Source organism: Lagopus muta, chromosome Z (assembly GCF_023343835.1).
Source record: "Lagopus muta isolate bLagMut1 chromosome Z, bLagMut1 primary, whole genome shotgun sequence".
NCBI classification, from domain to species: Eukaryota; Metazoa; Chordata; class Aves; order Galliformes; family Phasianidae; genus Lagopus; species Lagopus muta.
The window spans coordinates 26,098,438-26,125,570 of record NC_064472.1 but is presented as its reverse complement, the minus strand read 5'-3'; the positions used below and the strand labels follow the sequence as shown (position 1 = coordinate 26,125,570).

Here is a 27,133-nt window from a genome sequence, read left to right as displayed (position 1 = left end):
TACTATGGTTAGGCTGCAGTTGGACTTGATGATCCTTGAGGTCCCTTCCAACATGAGTAATTCTATGATTCTATGATTATAAAAAATGCTACTCAGCCACCCCAGTGCACAAGCATAGATTTCAGATACAACTAACATTACAGTTTTCTCCATATGATCAAAATATTTGATTGTGAAATTGGAAAATCTTTGGTACAGTTTGATAATGACATCATTTCCAGATGCGTGTATGTTTAGGATCCTCTTATTTCTGAAATGATAGAAAATACTCCTTACAATTATTGAAAATGGAGATGAATTGGATAAAGGATGGAAATGCATGTGCATTTGTTCAGCAGATAAGGTTAGGATTGGTAAATCTTACCAGGAAATTAAGAGAAGTCCTGGAATGGTGAACTGGGTTGTAGGTGAAATAAAAAGCTTCAAAAGGTGAAATAAAAAGATTCAAAATGAATCTGTGTGATATTTTTGGATACCCCATAATACTGCATATACTAGTTATGATATGGTAACATGAACCACGGTCTTATTTGGCCATATGATTAAAGAAAAAAAAAGTTATTTTGTAATCAGTTGTAGGAAAGTTTTTATTTATTATGTACGTGACAATAGGAAAAATGCAGCAAAATTTTCAGTAGGGAAACCTGTTTAATTTCAGTGTGAGAAATCTGAAAGAAGTGTATTCCCTATTTCCATTCTATTACTGCTTACTTTCTTTGCTAGTGCATTTGCTAAACTGTTGCTTGCAGTCTAGGACATGTAAAATATTATAATAGTAATATAATAATATTATTTTTATTCTAGTAAGGAATACCCTGTGTTTGTACATTGATTACTTTCCCCTAATAGTTGCTAAATAAAACTTCTATCTTTCAATATTCAGTGGTTACTTCAGTGAAGAAGTGTGTTTTTAATGCCAACTTAGAAACTGATCTGTGTGGAGTGACCATATTCTCTTCTGAGGAATGATGATTTCCCTTTTGTTAATAGCACAGATGTATAGAATTGCTGGAAGTATGCTTTGTATCGAGTCTCTGAAGTACTGTGAAAAATTTGAATGTCAAGCATATGTTATTGTGATTGCATGGCAGATTTATATTTTTGCAGTTATGGGACCTTACGTGAGAAGAATCCTCTGTGATGAATTAGGAGCTCCTGCAAACTCTGCTATAAACTGTATTCCTCTGGAGGATTTTGGTGGACAGCGTCCTGATCCCAATTTAACATATGCAACTGCCTTGCTGGAGGCTATGAGAGGTGGAGAGTATGGGTTTGGAGCTGCTTTTGATGCTGATGGAGTAAGTATTGTGATCGGTGTGGAAGTTTCACCTTAGTTATTGTTTTGTCTGCTGTCAGGTATTGACATGTAAGTATAATTTATTTGCTTTTCAGACAGTTCTGGAAGATGAATAACATTACTTTCAAGCATAGATGATAGAATTTGTACCTGTAAATCAGTCACGTGCAATAATTTGTTTGTACGGATGTTTGCAAGTTGAGCAGGATTTGAATCCAGAATGACTCCTCTCCTCTCCTCTCCTCTCCTCTCCTCTCCTCTCCTCTCCTCTCCTCTCCTCTCCTCTCCTCTCCTCTCCTCTCCTCTCCTCTCCTCTCCTCTCCTCTCCTCTCCTCTCCTCTCCTCTCCTCTCCTCTCCTCTCCTCTCCTCTCCTCTCCTCTCCTCTCCTCTCCTCTCCTCTCCTCTCCTCTCCTCTCCTCTCCTCTCCTCTCCTCTCCTCTCCTCTCCTCTCCTCCCCTCCCCTCCCCTCCCCTCCCCTCCCCTCCCCTCCCCTCCCCTCCCCTCCCCTCCCCTCCTTTTTTGTCTGTATTTGTTTTCTTCTGGTGTAATGTTTCTCTGCGTGGGAAAGGACAGCATGTACAGATGGCATCAACTTGTCACTAAATAGTAACTAACTAATAAATAGTAACTAAGAAAGTGAGTTTTGGCTAACATAGAGAGATTTTTAGCTGAATAAAACACTGAATTATAATCTCTGCTTGTTTTAGTTTTTGTGACATGTTATCAACATATCAGTAAAGTATTGCAAAAACAACTTGCTGTCTTGTGAAGATTTGAGAATGATGAAAAGGTTCTGAAGAACAGAAGCTGTTTTCTGTGGTCTCGAAACACAGAATACCCTCCTACTCACAGTACAGTGCGTGCAGTTGGCAGAAAGATTCTCCTACACAGGCATTCCCTGGCAGGAGCAGACCTACTGAAGTACAGTGTAGGAGGCTCAGGCTAGGGTCTGATTAGGAGCTTTTGTTTACTGGAGGGAGTGAGGGTATGATATCAAGGTTATAAATCTGTCAGGACAATGCCAGTAAATTTACTCTGCCTGAAGAGGGATACATGTAACACAAAGCCTATTTAAAAAAAAAAAACAAAAAAAAACACAAAAGAACTGTTTCTACTGTTCATCTAAAAGAAAAAACCAAAGCATAGGATTTGAGGCATTTGAGGTTTCTGTATTTCTTGTCTTTTCCAGGACCGCTATATGATCCTTGGCCAAAATGGTTTCTTTGTTAATGCGTCTGATTCACTGGCAATTATTGCTGCCAATCTGTCTTGCATTCCATACTTCTGTCAGATGGGTGTCCGAGGATTTGGTAGAAGCATGCCCACCAGTACAGCCCTGGACAAGTAAGATGGAACATCTTTATCATGTTGGTCATTATATTATCTCCATGCTTTGTATTATAAAGCAGTTGCAAAATCGTTGTCATTTGATGATGTGCTTATGTGTTTCATTGCTTTAATTTGTTTTAAGGATGCTTTGATCTTAGCGAGATGAATATTACTAACCTTTACTTGGATTAAAATAGTTTAATTCACCCTGAGAAGGAATGAATAGGTCAGATCTTTCTGATATTATGAAAAGTAAGGGGTAATTCCTTTTCCAAATAATTTCATTCTTTTTCTGATTAAATAATAGTCTCATCTGGCAGCTTCCCTCTTCAAACCATGGAATTTTAAAACAGTTAAAATGCAAGTGCTTTACTAAGCAAGCACTAAGAAGAAAAAAACCTCCACAAAACTGGTTGTTTTAATCAGGTTAATTAGGTATTTTATTATGATATTAAATGTCCTGGAAGGGGTATTTAGTAGTCCTGAAATCCATTTCCAGTTCCAGGACATGAATTGTTGAAAGTGTACTTCAGGTATCTGTGACAAGGCTAATTTGTTTCTAAAAAATTTGTTGAAAAAGTATATCCTATGTCAGCAGCTGGATTTTGAAGAAATTTCATCCAGGCTTAAATTTTCTGTAAACTCCTCATAAGAGGATTAAGCTAAATGTTACTGCCTTAGATTCTTTATGTGGAAGGAGTGATCACAGAGCTAATTGTGTGTCAGTGTTAGTCTGGCTGCATAGCTTCACTAGTACAAGAGTGGTTGGTTGAGCTGCTATATGTGTCTAATCAAGAAACGTAAGCAGTAATTTTAAAATGAAATGTAGATTTTATGAAAAGGTTGATTACACTCATCGAGAAACAAGAATATCAGGGTGCATCTCTATTTGGGAGGTTTCAGGAATTTACTACTTTACTCAGCTAGCAGTTTCATTTAATGATTGACAGAACCTTTAGGAAAATATTCCTTACTTGTGGGTGAATAGTCTGTTTTAAGAAAATGCAGTTAGATTGCTGGTTTTTTTTTTTTTATTTTATGCTGTCTGTTTAGTGATCCAAATATCTCACTGTTGAAGTGAAAGCTACTGTTATATTGAGATAGTTAATTTAAAATAATAGATAGATAATTTAAAATAAATAACAGGTAGTTTTGGAAGTACAACCTGGGATCTATGCATTCCTGTAAGACTCGAAGACACAGTGGCCTTTAAATATGTTTCTTTTTCTACTTTTCTTAAAGCTGGATAAATATGCCAGGAAGTATGAATGTGCTGAAATCCCCAGAATGACCAAGTGGCTACTTGACTGATGTCTTTGACAGTATTTATTTGATCTTCTGGTGCACAAGTTGTTTTAGGGTGATTACTACCTAAATCAGTTCTGTGGAGCTAAGTCTGATTATTAAATAAAACTCAGTAAATGATGGAAGAATATAAATATTTTCCTTGTTGTCTGTCAAATAATTATTATGAAATTTGCTGCTTTGCTCCAGGACATTTTTTTTATATATATATTTTTTCTTTCTTTCTAGATTGTTGTTGTTTTCCTGAATATTTAAAAGTTAATCTTTTAAAAGGGATCAGTTTTCTTTTGGGACTCTTATTTAGACTCTTGAAAATTCAAAATACCTGACTTCTAAAGTTTTTGTAACAATGCAGTAATGATGTCCAGATATTCTGATGCTGTGGTGGCAGAATTCTCTTACTTGCTTCACTTACATGTGCTAGTGCTGAACTCAGACCTCAAAGAGCCCAGCTTAGACTTGAAGACACATGTGGCTTTCATTTTAGGGAAGTAGCTTTTCTGCATATGCACAGGATACATGCCTTGGCACACAGTAAACAGTCATAAACACCTTCCTCAAACGTTGGGTGGAGGAATTATTGAACCATCATGTCTTCCAGGATTACCAGTAAAGCCCACTTTTTGGCAGTGATTAACTTCCAGGAAAGACAGTATGTAAGAGGTATTTTTCAAAAAAAATCATAGAATATCATAGTCTGAAATGTAGTATATTGCTGACGGAGTTTCGTGTTGAACTAGAATCTGATTTCTTATGCCCATATACATAAGGGAGAGTTGTCCTAGTGCAGAGAAATACTATCGTTGGACAGTGAGCATGCAAGACTGTGCTTAAAGCATTCATACTTCTATTCCCATGAACTAACTAGCCAACTTGCAAGAAAAAAAAAAAATCCATTTTGAAGGATAAGAATATTTGTAATGTGATTTTGACAAAAAGAAAAAAGGCAAGATTGAGCAATTCTGTGTAGAAATAGCACACTAGTTTAATGTTTAGTATTAGAATTCTGAGACTTGAAGTGTCTCCAGTGGAAAGGGAAATCCTGTTCTTCAAGAATGTGATGTCTGATAGCAGAAGGCATGTTGTCTAGAGTGACAGCACCATTTCTGTTTGCTGCTGTATCTCTCACCTCCTAATTAAGTCAGTGAGGAAAATATTTTCTGCTCTGAGCAGAATGTTCAGAACAGAAAAGATAATGCTGCTAGATGCAATTCTGCAATAGGTTTCAGGTTACTGCTCACTAGTGTATGCTTTTAATCTATGATCTTTTTTATTTCTTGATCCCTTTTTTTCATTTCTGATGGATTGTTCTGTACTCTAGAACTGTCAAAGAAGTTCATTGTGTATCTACCCATAATGCTCATTCTTCAACCTCATACACTGGAAATAAAATATTAAAAATTAAATTTAAAAATATACTGTGAATATTAACTCTGACATAAGAGAAGGAAGCAATCTTGCAGTAGTTGAAATTAGAAAGGATGTCTGGACACCATTTAGCTTAACAACTGTTCAGAGCATTCTCTCAACCAGAGAATGCTGCTAAGGGCCACATCCGCTTGGGCTTGAAGTGTCCTCAAGAATGGAAATTCCAGAGAGATTTTGATTAGACCTGTTCCACTGTTTGGCCACTCTCACAATAAACAAGGGTTTTTTAAATTATTTTTTTATTTTTAATTATCTTGAAGCAGAATTTTCTGTTTTTCAGTTTGTGCCCATTGGTTCTTGTCGTGTCACTAGGGACCACTAAAAGAGTCTGGCTCCATCTTTATTTATTCCTTCCTCCAATCAGATTTTTATGTGCACTGCTAATATGCTCTCCTCAACCTTCTTTCCTATAGGTTTAACAGCCCCTTCTCCCTCATCCTCTCCCAGTATGACATAGGCTCCAATCTCTTAGTCATTTAAGTAGCTTTTTAGTAGAACTGCTCCAGTAAGTCCATGTATATCTTATCCCAGAGAGCCCAGCACTGGGCAAAGGATCCCAGATCCCACCTCACCAGTATTGCACAGTGAGGAAGGCTCACCTCCCTTGACCTGCTGGCACTGCTTTTCCTAATGCTGACCAGGATGTTGTTGGTCTTCTTTGCCTCAAAGCTTTTTGCTGGCTTATGGTCAAGTTATCATCTACCAGGACCCCAGATCCTCTTCGTAGAGTTACTTTCCCGCTTTTTGACTCCAGTTTATATATGGGGTGCCTGGGATTATTCTTGCTGCATGCAGGGTTTGGCATTGCTCCTTGTTGACTTTGATGAGGTTTACTGTTGGCCAATTTCTCCAATCTTTTAAGGTCTCTGAGTGGCTGCAAAACTACCTAGTGTATCAGCTACTCTTTCTTATGTTATATTACCTCCAAACTGCTGAGAATATGCTCTATCCAATCCTCCTGGTCATTAATAACAACATTCAGTTGCTGGCTGTGGTGTACACCCTTGTGGTACACTTGTAGTAGACTGTCTTCCAGCAGGAATTTGTGCTGTTGATGGCAACAATTTGAGCTTTGAAATTCAGCTAATTTTCAATCCTCTTGTGTATTTTTCATCATTATATCTATGAGGTTATTATGGGAGAGAGAGTTGAAAGCCTTGTTAAAGTCAGTGCAGACAACATCCACTTTTCTCTCCTTGTCTCCCCAGCTAGTCACCTCATTGTAGAAAGCTAACAGGTTGGCTGTGCAGGATTTCCTTTTCATAAATCCATGTTGATTACTTGCAGTTGGGCTCTTGTCCTTAGTAGGTCTGGAACTGATTTCCCGACAAGGCACTCCACCATCTCACCTTAGGGAATAAGGTGTGGTTGACAGGTCTGTAGTCCTCTAAATCTTGCCCCTCTTGAAGGCAGTATTGGTATTTGCTTGCTATCTTCAGAAGGCTCTTTCAGTTTGCCTTTTGAATATAACATAGTGGCCTGGCAATTACTTTGGCCAAATCCTTTAGGTCCTGAGGTCTTACGGACTTACTGTGTCTTGCTTGTATAAATGTTCCCTGTTCTGTTCATCCTTTATCAAAGTTTTCCTTGCTAGAGAATTTTTGAGTCCTTCATCTCATACCTGTGCTTAGGAAAAAGCATGTAATATTGTGCATAGAAAGCAAGAATTGTTAAGGTGGGTGAAATGTCTAACTGTTAAGGCTTATATGTATTGATTAAAAGTCATTTCTACTGCACTGTTGAATGTTGGTGTTCCTTATTTTTAGTGCTTTGATGTTCTAACAGTGGAAAATGAGAAATATATTAAAATAAACATGACTGAAAGGGAAAATGGCAACATTTGTAATATAATATATATAACATATAACATTTGTGCAGTAGGTTAGAAAAGCTGTACCTATACAAGAAAGAAAACTTGTTTCTACATGTTAGGTCTCTGTCTTCCAGAAGAGGTAAGGAAATGCTACCTTCAAGCATGTCCAGGTAGGATTTAACAACCGTCACTACTTCATAAAACACTAAAATTCATGGAAGTATTTTCCTAGTTGAAATTACCAGAGTTAAAAAATGGCCCACTTTTGGATATCGATTGTAAGAGCAGATTTCATGAGAGAGAATTGGCTCCGTTGTACTGCTGTCTTCCAAGGTCAGGGGACCTTTTTCATCTGGAAAAAAAAAAAGAAAAGAAAATCCACCTCTTTTTATGATACATCTATATTGTGTGGCCACAGTTTAGCCTAAATCTAAACCTATTAAGGCTTTTCCTTCAGTTAATAAAAAAAAATCATGCATAATACTTGAAGGAAGGGGTTTAGAAACTCTAGAGCTTTGTTCATGTCCATGTAGGATAATGTGTTGCTTAATAGTTTTTCAGTGTGTGCTGTTAAACAGCAGGAAACAATAATCTAGAGGACTTAAATATTGATTAGAAATACAGTAACAGAGCAGTGGTTTACAAGAGAATTCACTTAAGATGTTCAACATTTACACGTTTGCTTGAAGTGACTGCTGGAATACACTTGTATGTAATGTAGGCAGAGTATAACAGTATAACATTTGACAGGAAACATCTGCTTTAATTTGGTCCAACATCAACAGGATTGTGGTGGTAAGTCTCCAGACTTCAATTCTCTGGTGGTGTGTAACCTTAGATTGGTGTTCTTTCTCTTGTAGTGAACATGTAGCTGTGTACACTGTTCAACAAACTATTCTTTTTTATATCCTTGTATTCTGGTTTATCTGATTTCTGCTTAACAGAGAAGGAAATGGAATTCAGAGTTGTTAGCTCATTGTCTACAAAATGAGAATCAGAAGAGTGAGCAAAAGTTGTTTATGTAGGAGTTATGAAGTTGAGTGAGTGCGGAAAATAGTGGTCAGCTTGGTACAGGAAAAGAGGATTGTTTAGAGAATTCTCTTATGGCTAGCATTATCTGATACTTTGTTTCTACAGGCAGGTCATTACAACAGTATTTGTATGCTCTAACTAGATTTAGTCTGAGCAGAGCTGATTACCTCACTACTCAGGAGCTTGTGACGTTCCACCTTTTAATGCAGCTTTGAGACATCAGTGCTTGCTGCCTATCCATTTACTGTCCGGTTGGCAAGAGCCAGGTTTTGAGAGGGCGTGCTGTGGTGGTGTCTCTTCTGACTTGCTTAACAAAGTGTCTTCATGCTGTGAAAGGTAGAGATGTGATGGCCTTGAATGTGCTGTGCTGAGTGCAGAAAGAATGTTATCCTGTCAGTCAGCAAGAAACTTAAATTAACAGGATGAAAATTTGGAGTAGGGTTGTTTTTTTCTGTAGCACAGTAGGAAACTTTGCTTAAGTGACTTTGCCTATTCCTGTAGGACATAAGTCTCACATTATGGGCGACAAACACAGAGTGAGCATGAAAGATAATAATTCAGAGAAGTGTCTTCGAGTTGTTTTGGCCATTTGCATGGGGAAGGCTGTATTTTTGGTTAATCATTATTACCAACTGAGTTCCCCTTGATTACTGCCCAGAGAAGCGCAACACTACTCCAGAAGACTGGGTTTTTGTTTTTGTCTTTTTTTTTTTTCCCAGTTGTGAGAATTAGGAATCAAAGAAAACATCGACTTGTAGAAATTGCCCAACAAGAGAACCTCACTATTCTTGGCGTAAGTTGGTTTGCTTTTGGTTGGTCTCTGATTTCTACCTGGAAACACCAGGGAAGCAAATATTACCTCCACAAACAAATAATGAACATCTCTCTTTGGCATTTAAAACACTGTCATAATAGAAACCACAAGGATGTAATGAAGCTTTAATGATGATTTAGTGCTTACTGTGTGTCAAAGTCCAACTGTGCTCAAAAATTTAAGAGATTGATAGGAAGGCAAAGAAAGAAGGTCTGAATGTTTCTCTGAAAGCAGTTCCAAAGCCTGTTACCAACAAGGATAGAGCTGCTGGGTGTTAATGCTTGCTAATGCTAAACTCAAGACTTGACAGAAGGATAAAGCTCCAAGCAGGCCTGCTTTCCTCCATGAAGCACTGGACCCTCTTTGTATGATTTTTGTTGGGGAATGTATTGTCCTGATTAAGTGTTTCTGCTGCTACTTCCTGTCATCTTCTTTCCATAACCCAGTCCCCTGGCTCAGCAGGAGACAGTGAGGGTAGCATATAAGAGACAATTTTAAATAGCATCTTCCCTGGAAATCTGTGTTGCATATACATTGTTTACATATTTAAACGTAATTTAAATACAGCAGGAAAATACATTTCCTGCTGTGCTTTCATCATTCTGCTTAGGGTTTAGTTCAGAATTTAATACTCCTCAGGTCAGTTAGTGTAGGTGTGCAACGCAGTGATGCATTGTTAAATCCTGAATCCTCAAAAGCAGGTATGGGAACAGGAGGTAACAGGCTACTGAAAAGGAATGTTACTCCATCTCAAGACAACTCCAGATAATTACTTAAATCATTTGCAAATTTAAGGTAGTGATAGTAGCAAATTTAAGTGACAGTAGCACTGCTGCTTATAACAGCTCTGCTGCTAAGTTCAGGACTGACTGGCCAGTACCTAGTGGCACAGTCATTAATTATGTGCCTTCATAAAACAGTGTAAATATGGTTACATGAATTTACATATGGAGCACAACCAACACAGACATCACAGACTGAACAGATGAAAATATTGTATTCTGTAAGAATTATTTTGAAGGAGTAAGGGGCCCAGGCCTTCAATTTAACACGCAGTTCACAAGCCTTAATTAGGCTGAGGTGAGGAATGCCTAAGTGTTGTAGCTTGTCCTAAATCTATTTTGATTCATTTGAAAGGGTAGATGTTAACATTCAGTCAAATTTAGGCTCGAACTGTATTATTGCAACTACTCATAATACCCAGTTATGGCATTTTCTTGACTCTGTTACAACATGGTCACAGTTTGAAGTTTAACATCAAGATTTTTTTTTTTTTTTCTGATTGAAGGTTTTCTGCAATACCTAATATAGAAAATTATTCCAATATGTTTGTTATTCAAAGAGTTATTGTGAAATCTCTGTTGATGACCAGCTAGATTTAACTCAGTCAGGTCTGATATTACAATTCACATCTTCTGTATGAAGATCTTGAGTATTTTTTTTATAGACACAAAGGCATTAGACATATTCAGCACTTCTTGAATAATAATATAGATACAAACTTTCTTAGAATAAAGCAAGGAAGTATAGGATTTGCATCAACTTATATATGCATGAACTATGGCTCCCAAGGAGTTCATTCAAGTAAGATATTTGTAGACCAGGAAATTATTTGTTGCTTTCAAAAGTGACCTCTAATTTGGAGATGATCAATCAGCTCTCCCTAGTCTGGTCTTACTTTCAAAGGATTTTGAGCACCAGTAGTTCCATTGGCATCCTTCGTATCTGTGCACCTATGAAAAGTTTTACATTGATAATTGACTGTTATTCTTTTTTCAAACACCATGTTTGAAAAATGAAGTCTAAGTGATGGATATGAAGTGAAAGAGGTCTACAGTGAAGCAGAAACATAGATTTCAAAGGTAAAGCTTAGAGCTTAATCTTCCAATTGTAAACACAGATACAAAAAAAGAAGTTTTCTTGGATCAATTAATGAAAGGGACCTTTTATTTTTGTTTAAGAAACATTAGCAACTAAAGAAATATGCAACTCTGATTAGCTATGGAGAATAGCATATCGCATTGCAATTGTGTCTTTGTGACTATTTCCTTGAATTTTTAGTTTACAAATACTCTATGGATTTCTTTGTCCCTCTTGTAACTCTGTAAGTGGCTTGTAGCTGCCTGCTTTTCTTCGGTATTCTTAATCCACCTGTTTTAATGACAGAGCGTATGCAAAAAGCTGGGTATGCATGGCCCTTGCCTGGCATGGATGCCCTTTATTGTTGTAAGGGATATTCCAAAATAGACTTCCCCAATTTATAAATACAGTTTACAGTCAACTAGGTAAAAGTGTTCACTTCTGTGACTGTGATTTGTTCAAGCTCTGCCAGTTCTGACATAGCTCTTGTTATCTTCTTCAGTCATATAAGTCAGTCTCACTTTCTCTTATCTGTAAGAGGCTTGTTGTGGATTTTTAAGACACCTCTGTCAAATCAACTCCATGTCACATACAAGCCATTTTTAAACTAAATGAAATAAAACAAGTAGAAGGTCTGTTCTAGAACTCTGTAAAAGACAACTGCATTAAACTTTCATGAATATAATTTTATGTGTTTGGAGTATAATAAAAAGTTGTTCAGCATTGTATGATGGCAAATTTGTTCAGGAAGGGTAACTTTTAAAATGACATTGCAGTATTAATAAATGCTAAAAGATAGGTGCTTTATGTACTCATATACTGCATGTTTCAAAAGCTTTGTGGAGGAAGAAATGTCTTTGCAGGACACTGACATCCATTCATTAGCTGTGCCTTAGTTTCATTTGTACAGCATGCTTGTAATTTAGCTGTTATTGTCAATGTATTGTGTATTTCTGAACCTTCTGTAAGAATGAATTGCTTGTTTATGTTTCTCAGTACTTGTATTTCATTCCTTGGGAAGAAAAGGACGCAGGAGTGTCTTACATCAGTAGGAAAACTGAGTCGTACTCTATGGCAGGATGGTCCTGTGGCTTACATCTTTACTTGGCACACAGCTTAGTTTTTGGGCCTGAAAGGGATTCACTGGTCAGTTGTGATCCTGAGGGCAACTAAAAAAGGCAGGCTGCAGGGCAGCCCTACTCCCACTTACAGTCACTGGATTGCCTCCAGTGCATAAGGTGGGCAGGTGTAGGTGCTGTCGCCTGGAGTGAGCAGGTTCATTGGCTGTGCAGCCAGCCGTTCTCAGGACTGAGTGAGGAAAATTGTACTGAAAGCTCTTGTCCTTTAAAAGATGAACTGAAAGATGTACAGTGCTTTTTTTCCATCTTGGCTGTGAATTTTACTTCTACATTTTGTCCACCAAGGTTAAAACAATATTCTGTTTTTGGTGTGATGTAAACATACACTGCAGACGTGACTGACTTATTAAGAAGTTTACTTGCAGTCTTAACAAACAAACATACGTCCGGGCTTAACATGCAGCGTGTGAAAACCACCTAAGAAAAATAAACATTTTACCAGTCTTTCTGAGTGAGTCTTGCACTGTGCAATAGACAGATGTTGGGAAACAGAAGGTCAGTAGTTCTCCCAGTGCTGCATCTGTCTTATATCTCAAAATGTATACAAACATGAATAAGCAACAGGAATTTCTACAAATATCCTGATAAAAAAAAAATTCCAAAAGCATTTTAATTTAAACATTTGGAGAATTTTTTCAGTAAGACAGTTGAAGAAGACGCTATGACTACTAAAAGAGTGTTTAAAATAAATGCCCCCTTTTTTTTTTTTTCCATGGATTTATTTTGGGCTGCAGCCTCCAAAGGCTCCCACATGGATTAACGTGTCTGAACATGTTTCATCTGTGCCAGACAGCACAGCTGGTACCAGCCCAAAACTGACCTCTCCCATCAAAGGACTTCTGTAAATGGATGACCTTCGTGGGTAAATTTCCTGCTGATGTCAAAGAAAACCTTTCTGGCACAGAATGTCAAAAACAGAATTCTACTTCTTATGTATGTTTCTTAAGCATGTTCTGCTAAGTTACTGTTTACAAATAAGAAGACAGGAAATTGTTCTTCACATTCTGGGGGTTTTGAACAAGGTCTGTGTAAGACTGTGACAGAACCAGGGTACGTAGCATGATTTGAAGACATTTGGGAGCCTTGTTAGAACAGATCTTTCAGACTTAGTCGATTGAATTGCCAGTTTAATTTTGTAGGGGCAGAAACATTTTCGTCTGTTTCCTTCTGTGCAGAAATGAAAGGCAACTGAGATATTTCCAAAATCAGAATAGAGTTCTGAAAAGGGTTATGAATATGTGTGTGTGAGAGAGAGAGTGCTCGTAGGAGAGCCTGATATTAAAGGAGAATGGAATTTTCCTTTCTCGGTATTAATAGTTTTGTAATTTACCACTGAAGCTCTGTGTTTACTGTGAGTATGAGAAACCACTTTTGCTTTCAAATAGTACACTGCAGTCAAAACAGAATGAAGTTATTTAAATCATTTCTACAGCTAGAATATATGAAAAGTACTGAAATATATATTTCATGTTCTGGTAATTGCCAGTATAAGAATATTCCAGGTGTAAAGAATATCCAATATCCAAAATCTAGTATTCTAAGCTAAAAGAAAGACAGAACCAGGTTGCTTCCAGAGGTGTCAGTGACAGGACAGTGAGTACCGACTGATACACAGCAGGTTCCGTACAAACATCAAGAGCCACTCTTTTACTGTGTGGGTGATGGAGCACTGGCACAGGCTGCCCAGAGATGCTGTGGTCTCCTCCTGGGAGACCTTCAAAAGCTGTGTGAGCATGGTTCTGGGCACCTTGCTTTGTGTGTCCCTGCTTGGGATCCTGTGGCCCCTGCCAACATCAGCTATGCTGTAGTAGATTTGTTTCTATTGCATATTATAGTTTCTTCTTCTGAATTTGCTTTTACTCTATAGATATGACCACTACCTTGAAACTGTAAAAGCACTTTTCTTCTTTGTGAAAACTGCATAGAAAAATTAGTAATTCTAATTCTCTAAAATACACAGAGTACAAGAGATAAAACAATGATAGTGTAAGGAAGTCCAAATCCTGATGACATCACTAGGAAGCAACCAAAATAGATCTAAGTCTGACCAGTGTGATTGTCTAGGTGATAAAATGAGTAAGTCTGTTATTGGGAGTAGGGCTGCAGATGCCATTTACTTCCATTTTAAGAAGATTTGTAACACCATGTTTTCAATATTGTTTTACCCTGAGCCCCAAGAGGAGTGGTGGGAGCACTGGATTTGATAGTATGGAGAAGGGATGTCATTGTCACAACCTAATACAAGCCACCAGTAGCTACACAGAGGCTGTTAAGATGGAACCAAGCACTTCACAGGTTTGTGTGGTGAGAGGACAGGAGACTGAATAGTTTGGAACAAGGGATTTTAACAGTGCTTGTCTGGAAAACACTCTGAGTAACACTGTCTTATCTCATAGCTGACCTTGCTTTGGTCACACATTTGGTTTAGAGATCTAATTGGATTTTTTTTTTGTAGTGCTGCTATGCCCCTATGCTATGCCCCCTTCCAGCAAGACTAGGACTTGTTGCAGTACTGCAGGAGTGTAGTAGCACTACTGCACTCCTGTAGTTAGTGCAATTAACAAAAAGTGATGTGTAGAAATCTTAGTTTTGATTCTTTCATTTTTTTTTCTTTCTCTTACAAATCCAAGAGATTATCCAAATAGAGAAGCTCCACTATTTTTATTTTTCCTGGTCATTTTCTGAGCTGTCCTGCTGACAACTCTGAGTGAGAGGATGGTTGCAGTATTGCAGCGCTAATGAGGTGAAGAAGAAACCGTGGAACCAGCCAGTGACATACCTAATGCCATTGTTTTATTTATTATTTGGACAAATCAGAATACAGAAACTCCAATTTCAGTTGCTGTCATAACAGAGTTTGGTGTCATGCTCTGGCTGTTTTCACATCTGTGTTGTGTTTTGGTTGATGAACACAGGCATGCAGTGACTTTTCAACCTGCTGACCTCACTGTAAAAGAGCTAAAACGGGCTAATAACAGTTGGCCATGTGTATAATCTGAATTAGTGGAAAGTCTTTTCACTGTAGTTGGTTCATAAGGTTTTTGTATTTTTTGTAAAAAAACACAGGTCTTGCCCATAATTAGGGATGACCTTACTGAGACTTCCTTGAGTATGTATATGTAGAGGCAAGTGAGGCAAACACCAGATCACCCTCTATCTTTTCTCCACTTATTACATCTCTTTTCTGTTAAAATAAATTCTCTCTGACAGTTTCTACTGAATGAGAGAACTTATTTCCTTCTATTTGTCCCACTCTTTATTTTCCACTTCCGTCTCTGACTTCATAGATCACTTTTATTGCTGGAAATGTAGGTTTTCTCCGTTGCAGTGCCCATGTGGGGCTCTAGGCTGCAACAGGAAGGTGGGAGGGTGGAAACTTCCAGCACTCTTTGTTCTTTGTTCAAGCTTTGTTTTGTTTCCCTGCCACATGCATGCCCAGTGGCTCCTTCTGATGCTCCTTTCTTTGTTGCTTGATATTCTTGCCAAATCCTAATGGGGCAGAGTATTCATTTGTGCCATTTTGTGCTCTGTTGTGTCTGATATTCAAAGGTAAATCCTCTTCTCCAGGGAAAAGCTTGCTTTATAAAACCAAGTCTTTATTTAATTTGGTTCTGTTCATATACTGAGAAGACTCTGTGAGGAATTCAGTAACACAGTAGGCTATTATTACAGTATACTACAGTATAACAGTAACAGCCATTCTTATGGATCTGCAGCACAATCACTGTCTTTGCTGGTGGAGCTTAACAGTCAGGGAATGGGACACAGTCTAATGTACTCTGCTGTGATATTAAAAACAAACAAATATATAAACATGGGGGTGCTGTTTTTCCTAGAACAGGGCATGGTCTCTCTTTTCCTAAGCCAAAGCAAAATTTGGAGGCTAAAATAAGCTTGTAACCTTTAAAAGTTTTGTAAGAATTTGTTATATATAGGTTCATTGAAAATGCCAGGAGTTCCTGACTGCTGTCCATTCCCTTCCTCCTTTGTTGACAAGGAGGAGTTAACTATGTACACACATGCGAGTGCTAGTAAAAATAGCAGTGATGAAATAGTAATGAAAAGATTTTTTTGTGTCTCGGCCACAAAGGGCATGAATAACCTTAGGGATTACTGCAGTGCATCTGGAGACCATGGCTATGTGCTTAGCAGCTGGTTGGACTTCTCTTTATCAGTGTTCCGTACTATCTGCAGCCAAACCCCAGATTCTGTGTGGATCTGGAGTATGTGTGTGAGAATTTCATCTTGCAGGGACTCTGAGTATTGTGCCGACTGGTTTTATTATGTGAAAGACATCATTGTGTTAGCTGCTGCCAAAGCACATCTCTCATCGTGTACTTGTACTTGCATTTGCTAGTTGACTTTACTTTTTGACTTTACCAAAACTTTCACCTTTTGCCTTTTATCACAGCTTTATTTAGATACTGTTCATGTCAGCAGCTGTTTTTAGTGATTCTAGGTTAGGTCTGGTGTGAAGGAGAAAATGAAGTTTTCGTGCAGCGAGAAGTCAGACTCTGTCCTAAAGATTTTACTTCCTTTGGGAATTGACTCTTTAAACATTTATGAGAGAGGGAGCAAAATTACGTGTTTTGGATTTGAATCTCAAACCGATGACGGAAGCAACATGAGAATAGCATTTGGTATGGAACGTTGTGTTGAGTATGCCTGTTAGCATCCCACACACTGAGGAAAACAAACCCTTAATAATAAAGAGTTACACACATTGCATGGAGTGCAGAGCTTTCCAATACATTTCTAACCAAGAGAAACGAGAAAAGCAACCTTAGTTACTGTGATACTGTTGGTCAGAAATTCTCAAACTCGGAAGTTTGGATTCCTGGAAATAACACACACTTCAGAGGCAGAGTGATGATGTTTTCGTGGGTGTACGTGTAATACACATACATATGCATATAATATTTTCCCATATATATAGCTTACTGATGTAATATATAAACAATTTTTACCCTACCATATTTGCCTGTGAGACTGGTAAAAGTTTTCATGTTTTCATCACTGCAGCAATTAATATCACTCAGTTGTGTTTCTGAGAAGTATGGGCTTTGTTGTTGATGAACCCGTACTAGTATTAGGGTTTTTATTAGGGTTTTGGTGTCCAAATAGTGTTTATTACCATTAAACAATATCATGAGGTTGCCAAAATGTTACAGTGGTGGGATTTAAGGATTGCTCCTTTCTGTTTCTTTTGCTTGGTGTTGTGGATCTCAAAGATGGCATATATAGGACTTCAGCATCATGGGCTCCTGCTGATCTGTCTGTGCTCTTGTAAGCATTTATTACAAATTGGCATTTATTGCTATCTCCAACTAACAAAGTTCATCATTATCTTCCTGCTGCTCCAGTATGACTTTTAACTGAAATGTCTTAAACATTACTAATCATTACAGCTTATACAGGTTAAAGGTCATCCATAACCACTGTAATTAATATTCTTTATGGGATTTTCAGAGATTTTTGTTTGCTCCTTCTTCGCATTTTCTTCAAGTTTTTCATATTTTCTTTCACTTTTTACAATATGCTTTCCATCTAGGTGGAGTGAGAGCGCAGCCCCATGCTTTGCATATTTTTTGCCTCCAACACCACTACAAATATTGTGATTGTAGGTAGTAAAATATGCCTGTTGACCCTCCTCAGTGCAAGGTGGCATGATTAAGATACCATTACATGTCATTTTTTTCTTTCATAAGTTATCTGATTCCTCAGATGGGTAGACTCACATGCTATGTGTCTCCTGTAGCATGTGTGACCACTTCCTTGCTTTCTATGTGTGGTTTCAGTGTCTTGCAGAATCTGGAGAGTAACTGTAAAATACATATAACGAGTTTCTCCTGATAGGAAGTGAGCTGAGTCATGGATTATCTTTAGGATCCTTTAAACATTGCCCTTTGACTTAGGAGACTGCTGGCATTTTGCACTGAGGTGAATCTGAGCGGGTAGAGACAAGAGGGGACAAATATAGCCTCTTAACGCTCATTAAATGTTCATTCTGAAGGGCTTTCTTTCACCGTGTGAACCTGAAAAGCTGCCCTCCCTTCCTCAAGCTTTGGAATCTGTCTCAGCTATGACTTTTTTGTTAGTGATTACTGATACCTGGTGAAACTGTTGTAGCTGATGAGCCTTGAGTATAAGGTTAAATAAGGTCACACCTAATTGCTACCTCTAGGTAAAGAAAATGGAAGGGACTGCAGGCTTTAGGTCAGGGGAGCGCATGCAGTATCCACTTCCAGCACATACAAACATCTCAATTTTTTTAGTTAAACTAAAGAATTGTTGGGGTGTGTTCACAGCATCCTGTTTTTCTCTACAAATGTACACAGTGAGGAGAAGTGAGGAGCAAGAGGATGAATGCAGCCGTTTTTGTGCATTGGAAGTACTTAAAATAATAAACATTTGAACTTATCTTTATTTGCACAGACCTATCCACCTTGGCATCATTTTTTTTTCCTCTTCTTAAGGAGCAGTATTTCTGTCTGCAAGGTGCTGGATTTGTTAGCAGATTGGAAACAGGTCTTGCAGAACAAGTAACTAGCCTTACTTTTTAAAGGGTGCTTGAAACTCAATAAAGGAAAGTAGTTGACCTTTACCTTTTGGCATCAGCCCAACAGAATACTAGAGTACATACTTTACTTTCAAGTTTGCATGAAACCCCAGAGATTTAAAGGGAAACATGTAAAGTTATTATAGCATATATATTAAAATAATACAGAAGAAAGAAAAATTTCATGAAGTGCTAGTTTTTCCATTACTTCAGTGCTTTATCTTTTCCCCATTTTATTATGTGCTATCCTCATTACTGTTTGGCTCTGATCCCTTGTATAAAACACCTGTCCTGTAAAGGAGAAATTTAAGTTGTAGTGTGACTGGGTCAGCATTCTCTTAGCACAAGCCTCCCAGGTTTCTTCTGTTCATAAATCTCAGCATGGGTGGTATGGTTGAACAGGGCTGAGAAGATTTGGAAGGACGAGGAGAAACACAGCTCAGAAAACTGGGTTGCTTTTCCACAGACAGTACTGTAGTTTGAAATCATGTAAGGCCCTGTAAAGTTTCTGGACAGTGCTCCATCTCAGAAAAGCCTGTACCATACTGATGTCACACAGCATTTATATAACACAGAGCAGTGCAGATATTCTATCTAGAGTCCCAGTGCCTGTGTGTTTGTGCTAGCAAGGCACCGAATCTGTGAAGGAGACCAAAGAACATCGGTGCCACACTGATGGGACCAGTCTGCTTCCTGCATAACAGATAAGCTTCTTCACTGTGAGGCTAGAGATCTCTGAATAGTGCTGTGTGCACAACATGCTTTATTATCACTTGAGCCTTCAGTGCTGCCTATGGTTGGTGGGGGTTCAGCAAAACTTAAATCACTTTAGTCCTCTCCACTCAGTGAAACTTGGACTGTGAGTTTTGTGGAGCTGTACTGAGAAATACTGCAGATTTGTTTCTGATCTTGTTCCTTGTTTCTTGTCCTGTCAGCACTGCTTTCCCTCATACATAACAGGAAAGGACACCACTACAAATTCTAAGAATAAAATCTTGCTGTTAGCAAACTCAGTCCAGATATAGACATTCAGACTGATAGTCTGGATTTAATTTTAAACACCGCACATTCAATCTGACTTTTAACATTCAGCAGGGGAGAAGGGAAGGGAAGGTGCTGGCCATGTAAGGAGTTCAAGATAGGTGAAATTATGAATAGCTTGAAAACAAATTTTTTCAGCTAACTAATTCTTAGTAAAGAGTGACTGAGGATTCCTTCTATCAGTTAAATGTGAATTCACATTTGGCCTGATTCCAATGCCTGAAGGAACAGTACAAATACTTATTTTATAGTGAAATGTTTATCACTGTGATTAAATTAATTTTTCTTTTGAAAAAGGCAGGCATGATTTTTTTTTTTTCTGTTGACCTGCATTTATTACTGTAGAATTCCACATTTTATAGCAGTTTCAAGTGAAGCAAGCACCACCAGGTCAGCATTTATTTGTTCTTATTTTATTCCGATTATACAAATGTCTGGATTTGAGCAATTGTGTCAATTTCTGATTCTTTTTATGAACATTTGCTCTGTTAAAGGCTGAGATGTTTTTAAAAGCTGCCAGAGGAGATTTTTGGAGGGTGTCTGGAGACTGCAAAGAATGGTGTGTTTTGTACACTGAGCTACAGTGATTTTCTGCTGACAGTGCTGTCCTTACCATGATAGCTAAGCTGAGCAGGAGCAGATGTTACAGGTTCATTGGCCAGTTTCCTGCCTGAAGGAGGAATTCTTGAGAAAGTACAGTGAGTGTTTCTTGTTAGAATTTCTTTCATGTTGTAGGTCCTTGAAAAGATGGAAATGTAGGCAGTTTATATATGTACAAACATTGATTAAACTGAATTAAGCACATAGGTGTTCAGAGAGCTTTTGTCTCCTCTGGAATCTCATTGCTAGGACTCTTTGCTGTCATCCATACTTGGAAAGGGATCTTAGAACCAAAGCTCAATTAAAGACCTTATTAGCTAAGCCAATCTGGCCTCCTTCAGCACAACTCCTTAAAATTGAATTAACTTCTCAGAAAAAGATACTTCAGTTCCTCCTAGTCCCCTGAACCACAAGCTGGGAGTGGTGACAGTCTCACTGTGACAATATATACGTAAACTGGCACTACTGGTAGTTTTAATGCTAGCAGCAATTTCTTACCGTGGTTGCTACAACAAAAACCTACTTGCAGCACTTGTGAATGTGAGGTGAAAAGATTGAGCTTTGCATGCTGTCTCCTTATTTCATATCTTAAAGGTGCACTTACTGTGCCTTGCCATCAGTTAGTTCTGCATCAGTCGCATTTCACTCCAGAGCAAATTAGGACTGAAGTAGAGTGTCCATAAAAGCTGTCCTTATACATACTGCCCAGAGTGGAAAGGATTATCACATCAGTTCTGAAGGTAAAGCAATGAGCTGCGCTGGCCATTTGCTTTGACCTTTCTCTCCCTAAACAGCGGGGAAAAAGCAGAGGCTTTCTACAGCACTTTTGTAGAATTCTGAGGTAGAGCTGTGCTGCAGCTACTGGCCTGTGTGAAAATGCATTTAGCTTCAGCAGTGCATAGTTAAACAAGAGTGAACTTTTACCACCTGTGATTGCATCACAGAATAGCCTGTTGGCTTTGGGGCGTAAACTGGGGCTATACTGTTGTTTTCTGAAGGGTCTTGTGCTTCAAAAACTGCTGTGTTTTTGCCTTTGTTTTGTTTGTTTACACAAGGGCCTTGTAATATTGTCTTAGGTGTTACAAAATGTCTGTGCAAGAAGATTGTGTTGTCACTGAAAATATTAAACTGTGAGTTCATACCATGGCCTATAGGTGGCAATAAGGAATGTAAATGACTTCAGGGCCCAACTGTGCACTTCGGAGTCTGAGTTTCCTGATGAGTGTTTCTTAACCCTTCTTTAGGTGTTGCAAGTCTTCTCAAGTCTGCTTATACAGAGGTCAGTAAAATCCAGTGAACTGGAGTGATCCAAAGGGAGACACTGAATTTTTAATTTGTTTGGTTTTAGGAATTTAAAGCCAAGAGGCTAACTTCCCATGCAGTAGTTCATGTCTATGGAGTATAGTGGTAATTGTGCTGAAAATGAATGTGTTCTGCGTAGCTCAAACAAATTTCTGGTGTGTGTGGTTGCTGTGTTACAAGGCATGGGAATGGTAGGTAGTGTTTATATGACTTGGTCTTTCTGCTGGGGTAATTTTTAGTTTGTGCTGTTGAAAGCATTTAAACAGGGAAAGGCCATTGTGAGTCTAAGAGGCAGGAGAGAATATTGGAACAGTGAGCTGGCACTATGCTTGGTGTTGAATGAATTCCATGAAGCTCCATTGATAGAAAGGGAATTCAAATTGTCCCAAATTACATTTAATAAGGATCTGATTTCTGCACTTATTAGCAATCTGTAACCATCTTCAGAACTATTGTCAGGCAAGAAAATCCACCTGAAACTGCCTATTTTCATGCAGAAGCAATTTCAGACACCAGACTTAGTTCAGTGTACTTTTAGTCCACTTGCAGAAGCATTTTACAGCTAAAACTTAGTGGGGGTGGGGAGACCCTTTGTAGCTAAGGCATTCCACATGCTTTTTATTTGTCATTTTCTGTTATTGTAGTCCTCTGCAAGAAAGAAAATAGCTCTCTGTATCTTTTTTTTTTCTTTTTTTTTTTTTTTCTGCCTTGTTCTCCTGATAACCCCTCTGCCAACCGTCATATCTTAGTGGGATGTCCTGGTTATCTGTGTTACGTTCAAGCACTTAGCATTCCTTTGCTTTTTACTTAATAAATTAAAGAGTGTGAGAGGGTAACACTGTAATACTTGACCATAAAAGGGGGGGTGGCTGTTGTTTTAGCTCTGCTCCTTGCACAATATGCAGTTGAAGCCTTTTATGGGAAGGTGGTGCAGACAGAATGAAAACATCCAGAAGCAGAACATCTATTTTGTATTATAGCTGGTGCCAGTGCTGTGGTGCTGTCATTGCTACTGCTGTGAATTTCTCACAGACTGCTAGGAGTTTCACCATTATAAAGAAAAGTAGGTGACTTACTGATCAGATTGAAGAAGGTTAACTCCTGCACCTTGAGAAATCATGAGAATAGGAGAGAAGTCACCAAAGGTGACCAGTTATTAAACTTCTAGAGATGAGAAATGAAGTTGCAGGGAGAATTCCAGCATTACTGTGTTGAGAATACAGAATAAGTGGAAACATCATGCGCTGAGAATGGAGCAGGGACCTTGTTGTGGATAAAGCAGTGAGTCCATATTTTCAAGGAAGATAAAAAAAAAATCTCAACTAAAGACAAAAAAAATTCTCAACTATTATGAATTATGAATTTTGGAGAGAAAATGAAGTGATTAATGCAGATATTGGATGGAGAAGAAAATACGGTGATGTGATAGGCATTCAGTTTTATATGTCATCTCAGTACTCCAAAAGAATCAAATTGTGGGTCCGATTGCAAGTGCACTTAAGTTCATTATAACAAAGGCTGTACAATACAGTGTGAGAAGAGAAGAAGCAGAATTTGTAATTGAAGGAAAGAAAAACTGATGTAGGAAAGCATAAGCCAGTTATTTTGATCTCAGGATTGAAAAATATTACAGACATTTTGAATCATTTCACTTCATAAAATATCAAAAACTGCATTTTTTGCCAGGGCTAGACCATACCAAGTCTGTTATTTTCAGCTAGAGAAATTATTTTATTGATAAACCAGGTACAGATCCTTACCTCAAATACTTTACAAAGAAAGACTACATAATTTGGAAGAAAAATTGATTTTCTTAGTCAAATGATAGACTTTAAAATAATGTATGCCTTAGGCCTTAAATTGAATCAGGTTTTTAATTAGCTGGAGATTATATAACATGGTCTACTTCAGTCGTTAAAGGTGAGGTTTAGAAGACCCAATGTGAAACCTTTTTCTTTTATAGCCAGTACCTCTGAAAGAAGCAGTTACAGTGATATTCTGAGGAGCTGTACTACTACATACTGTCCTACAGTGACCCATACTTCTGTCTCTCAGATTCCTTTGATTTCTGTTGACTTAGTGCTCAGAGTGCTTGTCCTCCTGCAGAATCGGACTCTTTGCTGCCTAAGGTTAAGCACCTTGTCTACCTCAGCACCTGCTACACAGAGAGGAGTGGGGTGGAAAAAAATGTGTCCATGAAGTACCAGCCTGCATTTTGAGATCTGCTCACTCAGGTGTCGGTGAGCATGTTTCATGTATGTAGTTGATGCCTGCAGGTGGTGGAAGATAAGAGGAAGACACTTAGTAGCCACTTCTTGCATGTTTTTTTCAATGTCCCTCTCTTTTTTTCCCACTAAGACTCCAGTGAGTGCAGTGCTGCAGTTTACCCAAGCCAGCATTTCACCTGCAGTGCAAAACTCTAGCCAGTCATTTGCTGTTCACGAGACCTGTGAAAGAAAGCCCTTCCTTGTTGTTGTGACCTTTTATCTTTGCAGTGAATGGGTGTCATAATTCTGGCACAGCAGTTTTGTTTGATTGACTGATCTATTCCCAGAAGTTATAAAAGTTTCACTGAACACAAGAAAGTCAGCTTGCCCCAGACCATTTGTTATATCTCAATGACAGGTATTCATCAGGTCCTTTTGTGGCAATGTAGTTAACAGGCTGGAGCAAACCCTCCTTTGGCTTTTGTGAACATAATGATTATTCCACTGCAATCAGTGGCATCTTTTTATTACAAAACTGCAGTGACTTACGGATGTACAGAGGCTGATAGATATTGTTGAAGACCACTTCAATTATTAGTCCGCTTGTGAAAAATAATCTGTTGTCTACTGTGGATGGAAAACTGGAAGAATAGTTTCATAAGGATATTCCTTTTAACCCTTTTAAATTTATATATTTTTCAATGGGAAGTTACTTTTTTACACAGTTTAAGCAGGATAATATTTTCCTTGACAAAACAGAATCTAGAGTCCTGTACCCTGTATTTTCCTAATTAGGTGATCTGCATATGGCTGTCAACTGTATAAGGTAAGTTGTGCAGTTGTCTGCTTCAGAACAGGTAGATTTTCCACATCAGTCTCTTAAGGCTTTCAAAAACAGTTTCAGAATTAACTGTTCTTTTTTTTTTTTTTTTTCAGACAGGGAATTTTTAAAAGTCCTGATCGTCATTGTGAATCTTGTCATTATTTTCATTTTTAACTCTATTATGAGCTTTCCAGCTCACGCTTTGGTGAGCCTTGCTGCAGAGCCTAAGTAAGAATCAACTTAACAGTTCTACTTAACAATGCTATTTTCTGGTGTTGCTTTTTATAGTTGCACTGTGTGTGTTCTATTGCTTTAATAAAAAGTGGACAACTATAGATAGTGAGCGACTAGCTCTTCAGAATAAAAGTGAGAGTAGAAGGGTAAATGTAACTACGTAACCATACAGTAATTTTAACTCACTTTATTGTCTCCCCATGTAAGAACAGCTGCTGCTGCCTTTTTTTTTTTTTTAATTCACAAAACATAGTTTTAAATAGTATGTATAACTACTCTTTGAAGTTTTTTTCCTTTACTTTTCTACGTACTGAGAAATGAATGCCCTTAGCTCTGCTGTGGACAGAATGATTGAAATGAATGCCCTGCAGTTTAGGCCTGAGTGTAAATACCTTGTGTCCTGTCTAGCAAGAGCTACTCAGTGCAGCAGAAGGCACAAGAAACTCTACCATGTATTCTCATTGACGTAGTGAGCGCTTACGCTGAGAGAAAGCAAACAGGAATTCTGTTTGAAGTTAATCCCATTAATGTCTGAGGTGATAAGAGCCAGAATGCCCATGGATTGCTGTATTGCTGCATTGTTCATACTCACAGAACATATAAACACAGGTATACTGAGTGCGTGGTTAGACATAAATAGAACGCCTCTGCTCAAACAGTCCAGGAAAATGAACCTACTCATGTGGCATATTTTCTACCAGTCTTCTTGAGTTGCTCTGGAAATATATTCTTACCAGACCTTTTGACAACTCACGCCTACACCCAGAGAACTCAGAGGCTTAGGTATTGTCCCTAAAGGAGCACTGCTGCATCAGTACCTTGACAATGAGACATGGTACATATAAGGACATAAAAAATTCCCTCAGATGAGGTAAGCAATGTGTCCACAGCCTCTTCTAGTTAAAATCTCTTTATGGGACCAGTTCCAAAACTCACTTTCTGAGAGAAATGATATCCTACATGACCAAGAGATCTCGTATAGACAAAAAAAACCCCTTCCCTGTAACTCCTTGACTTTCCATTTCTAAGTCCCCAGAATTTAGGGGTCACAGAACTCAGTCTCCCACTTTTAACATGGAGAAATTAAAGAGAAAATTAAATAACTGTGTATATGCAAGCTTGTTTGAGCTATCCTGTGAAGTTGCATTGCTAAAAGCAGCATCGATTGTAATTTATGGATCTGTGTTCCAGAACAAGAACATACAGCATGACTTGTCAGCAGTTGTTCTTGTAGAATTAAACATTCCAGAAGCCCTCACTATAGTCTTTTCTTTGCTTAGTAGAATGTGAAATTTACACTCCCCTTTGTGCCTCCACCTTTAATTTGTGCTTACCATACATGCCTTTGAAGATGTAGTAATTTCCCAGCTCCTTCCTCTCAGAGTGTTTTCCTGTAGCTTGCATTGCTGTTTGTTTGAGCTGAGGTAGCACATTTTTGCTCTTTGTCTGCAGCCTTAAGAATTTTGGGAACCCTCATTTGCCATGTTTATAGGCTGCACGGTAAAGGCACATGTATGTGCTGGGACTTCCACTGGTGATTCTCTGTTTCAGCAAAATGCCAGTAAGAAAGAGGATGCTTATTTTTCAGTGTGCTACAGGAAAATAGCTCTCATCTTCAGTGTCTAATGATGTCATATTTAATGTAGGAATCTGAAGTATTATGTGCAGATATGAAGCAACTACCGTGTCTCTAAAAGCATCTGTGGAATGCTAGGATGGGTTTACATGTTTCTGAGATTCAACTAAATGCAGAAGACTTTGTTGAATTGATCCATGAATTGGAACTATGCCTTTGTTTACCAGAATTTATTCTGTGATGACAGTAGTTGTTACTAGCAGACAGTGATTCTTTAAAACTGTTGTATTTAAAGTGTACATTCTCCTCAGATTACTGAAACTGTAGGCACAGATTTGGGCAAGACAGGGATAAACCTGTTGGCTAAGGGGCTTGGGAAGAGCCGTATGTTTTCTAATTAGCATGCTGCTTGGATGAAATGATAAGCTAGGCCTGTTAGATATGGTAATATTTGAATGTCACTTCACACCATCAGTTTATTGCCTTTCTGTAGTTTTGTGATGAAGAAAAATTGTTGTGTGGTTTGCGCTACTCAACTGGGATAGAACCCTTTTGTTTTTCACAGCCTTGAAAACAGAACTACTCCTTGCTCAAAGAAGAGACAGTTCAAAGGGGGGAAAGCAGGCATAGAGAGGAAAGTGAACCTTCTCTTTGCACAACAGAGAAGAAGTTGTTTTTGCTCAGGGTATGGTGTACTGTCAAGTCTCTTATTTACTCGAACTTGGCCCTTCTTGCATAATATGATGTAACTTTTTCTGCAGTGCTGCTGATAT

The 27,133-nt window shown here is 38.3% G+C and overlaps 1 protein-coding gene across 1 annotated transcript in view; it reads left to right on the top strand.

The window, feature by feature from the left end:
* The window catches only part of PGM5 (phosphoglucomutase 5), a 69,713-nt gene that overhangs the window by 11,899 nt on the left and 30,681 nt on the right, over positions 1–27,133 (top strand). Inside the window, exons 5-6 of the mRNA XM_048930966.1 lie at positions 1,108–1,298; positions 2,488–2,642. Coding sequence (XP_048786923.1) covers positions 1,108–1,298; positions 2,488–2,642 — 346 coding nt within the window. The remainder of the gene's footprint in view (positions 1–1,107; positions 1,299–2,487; positions 2,643–27,133) is intronic.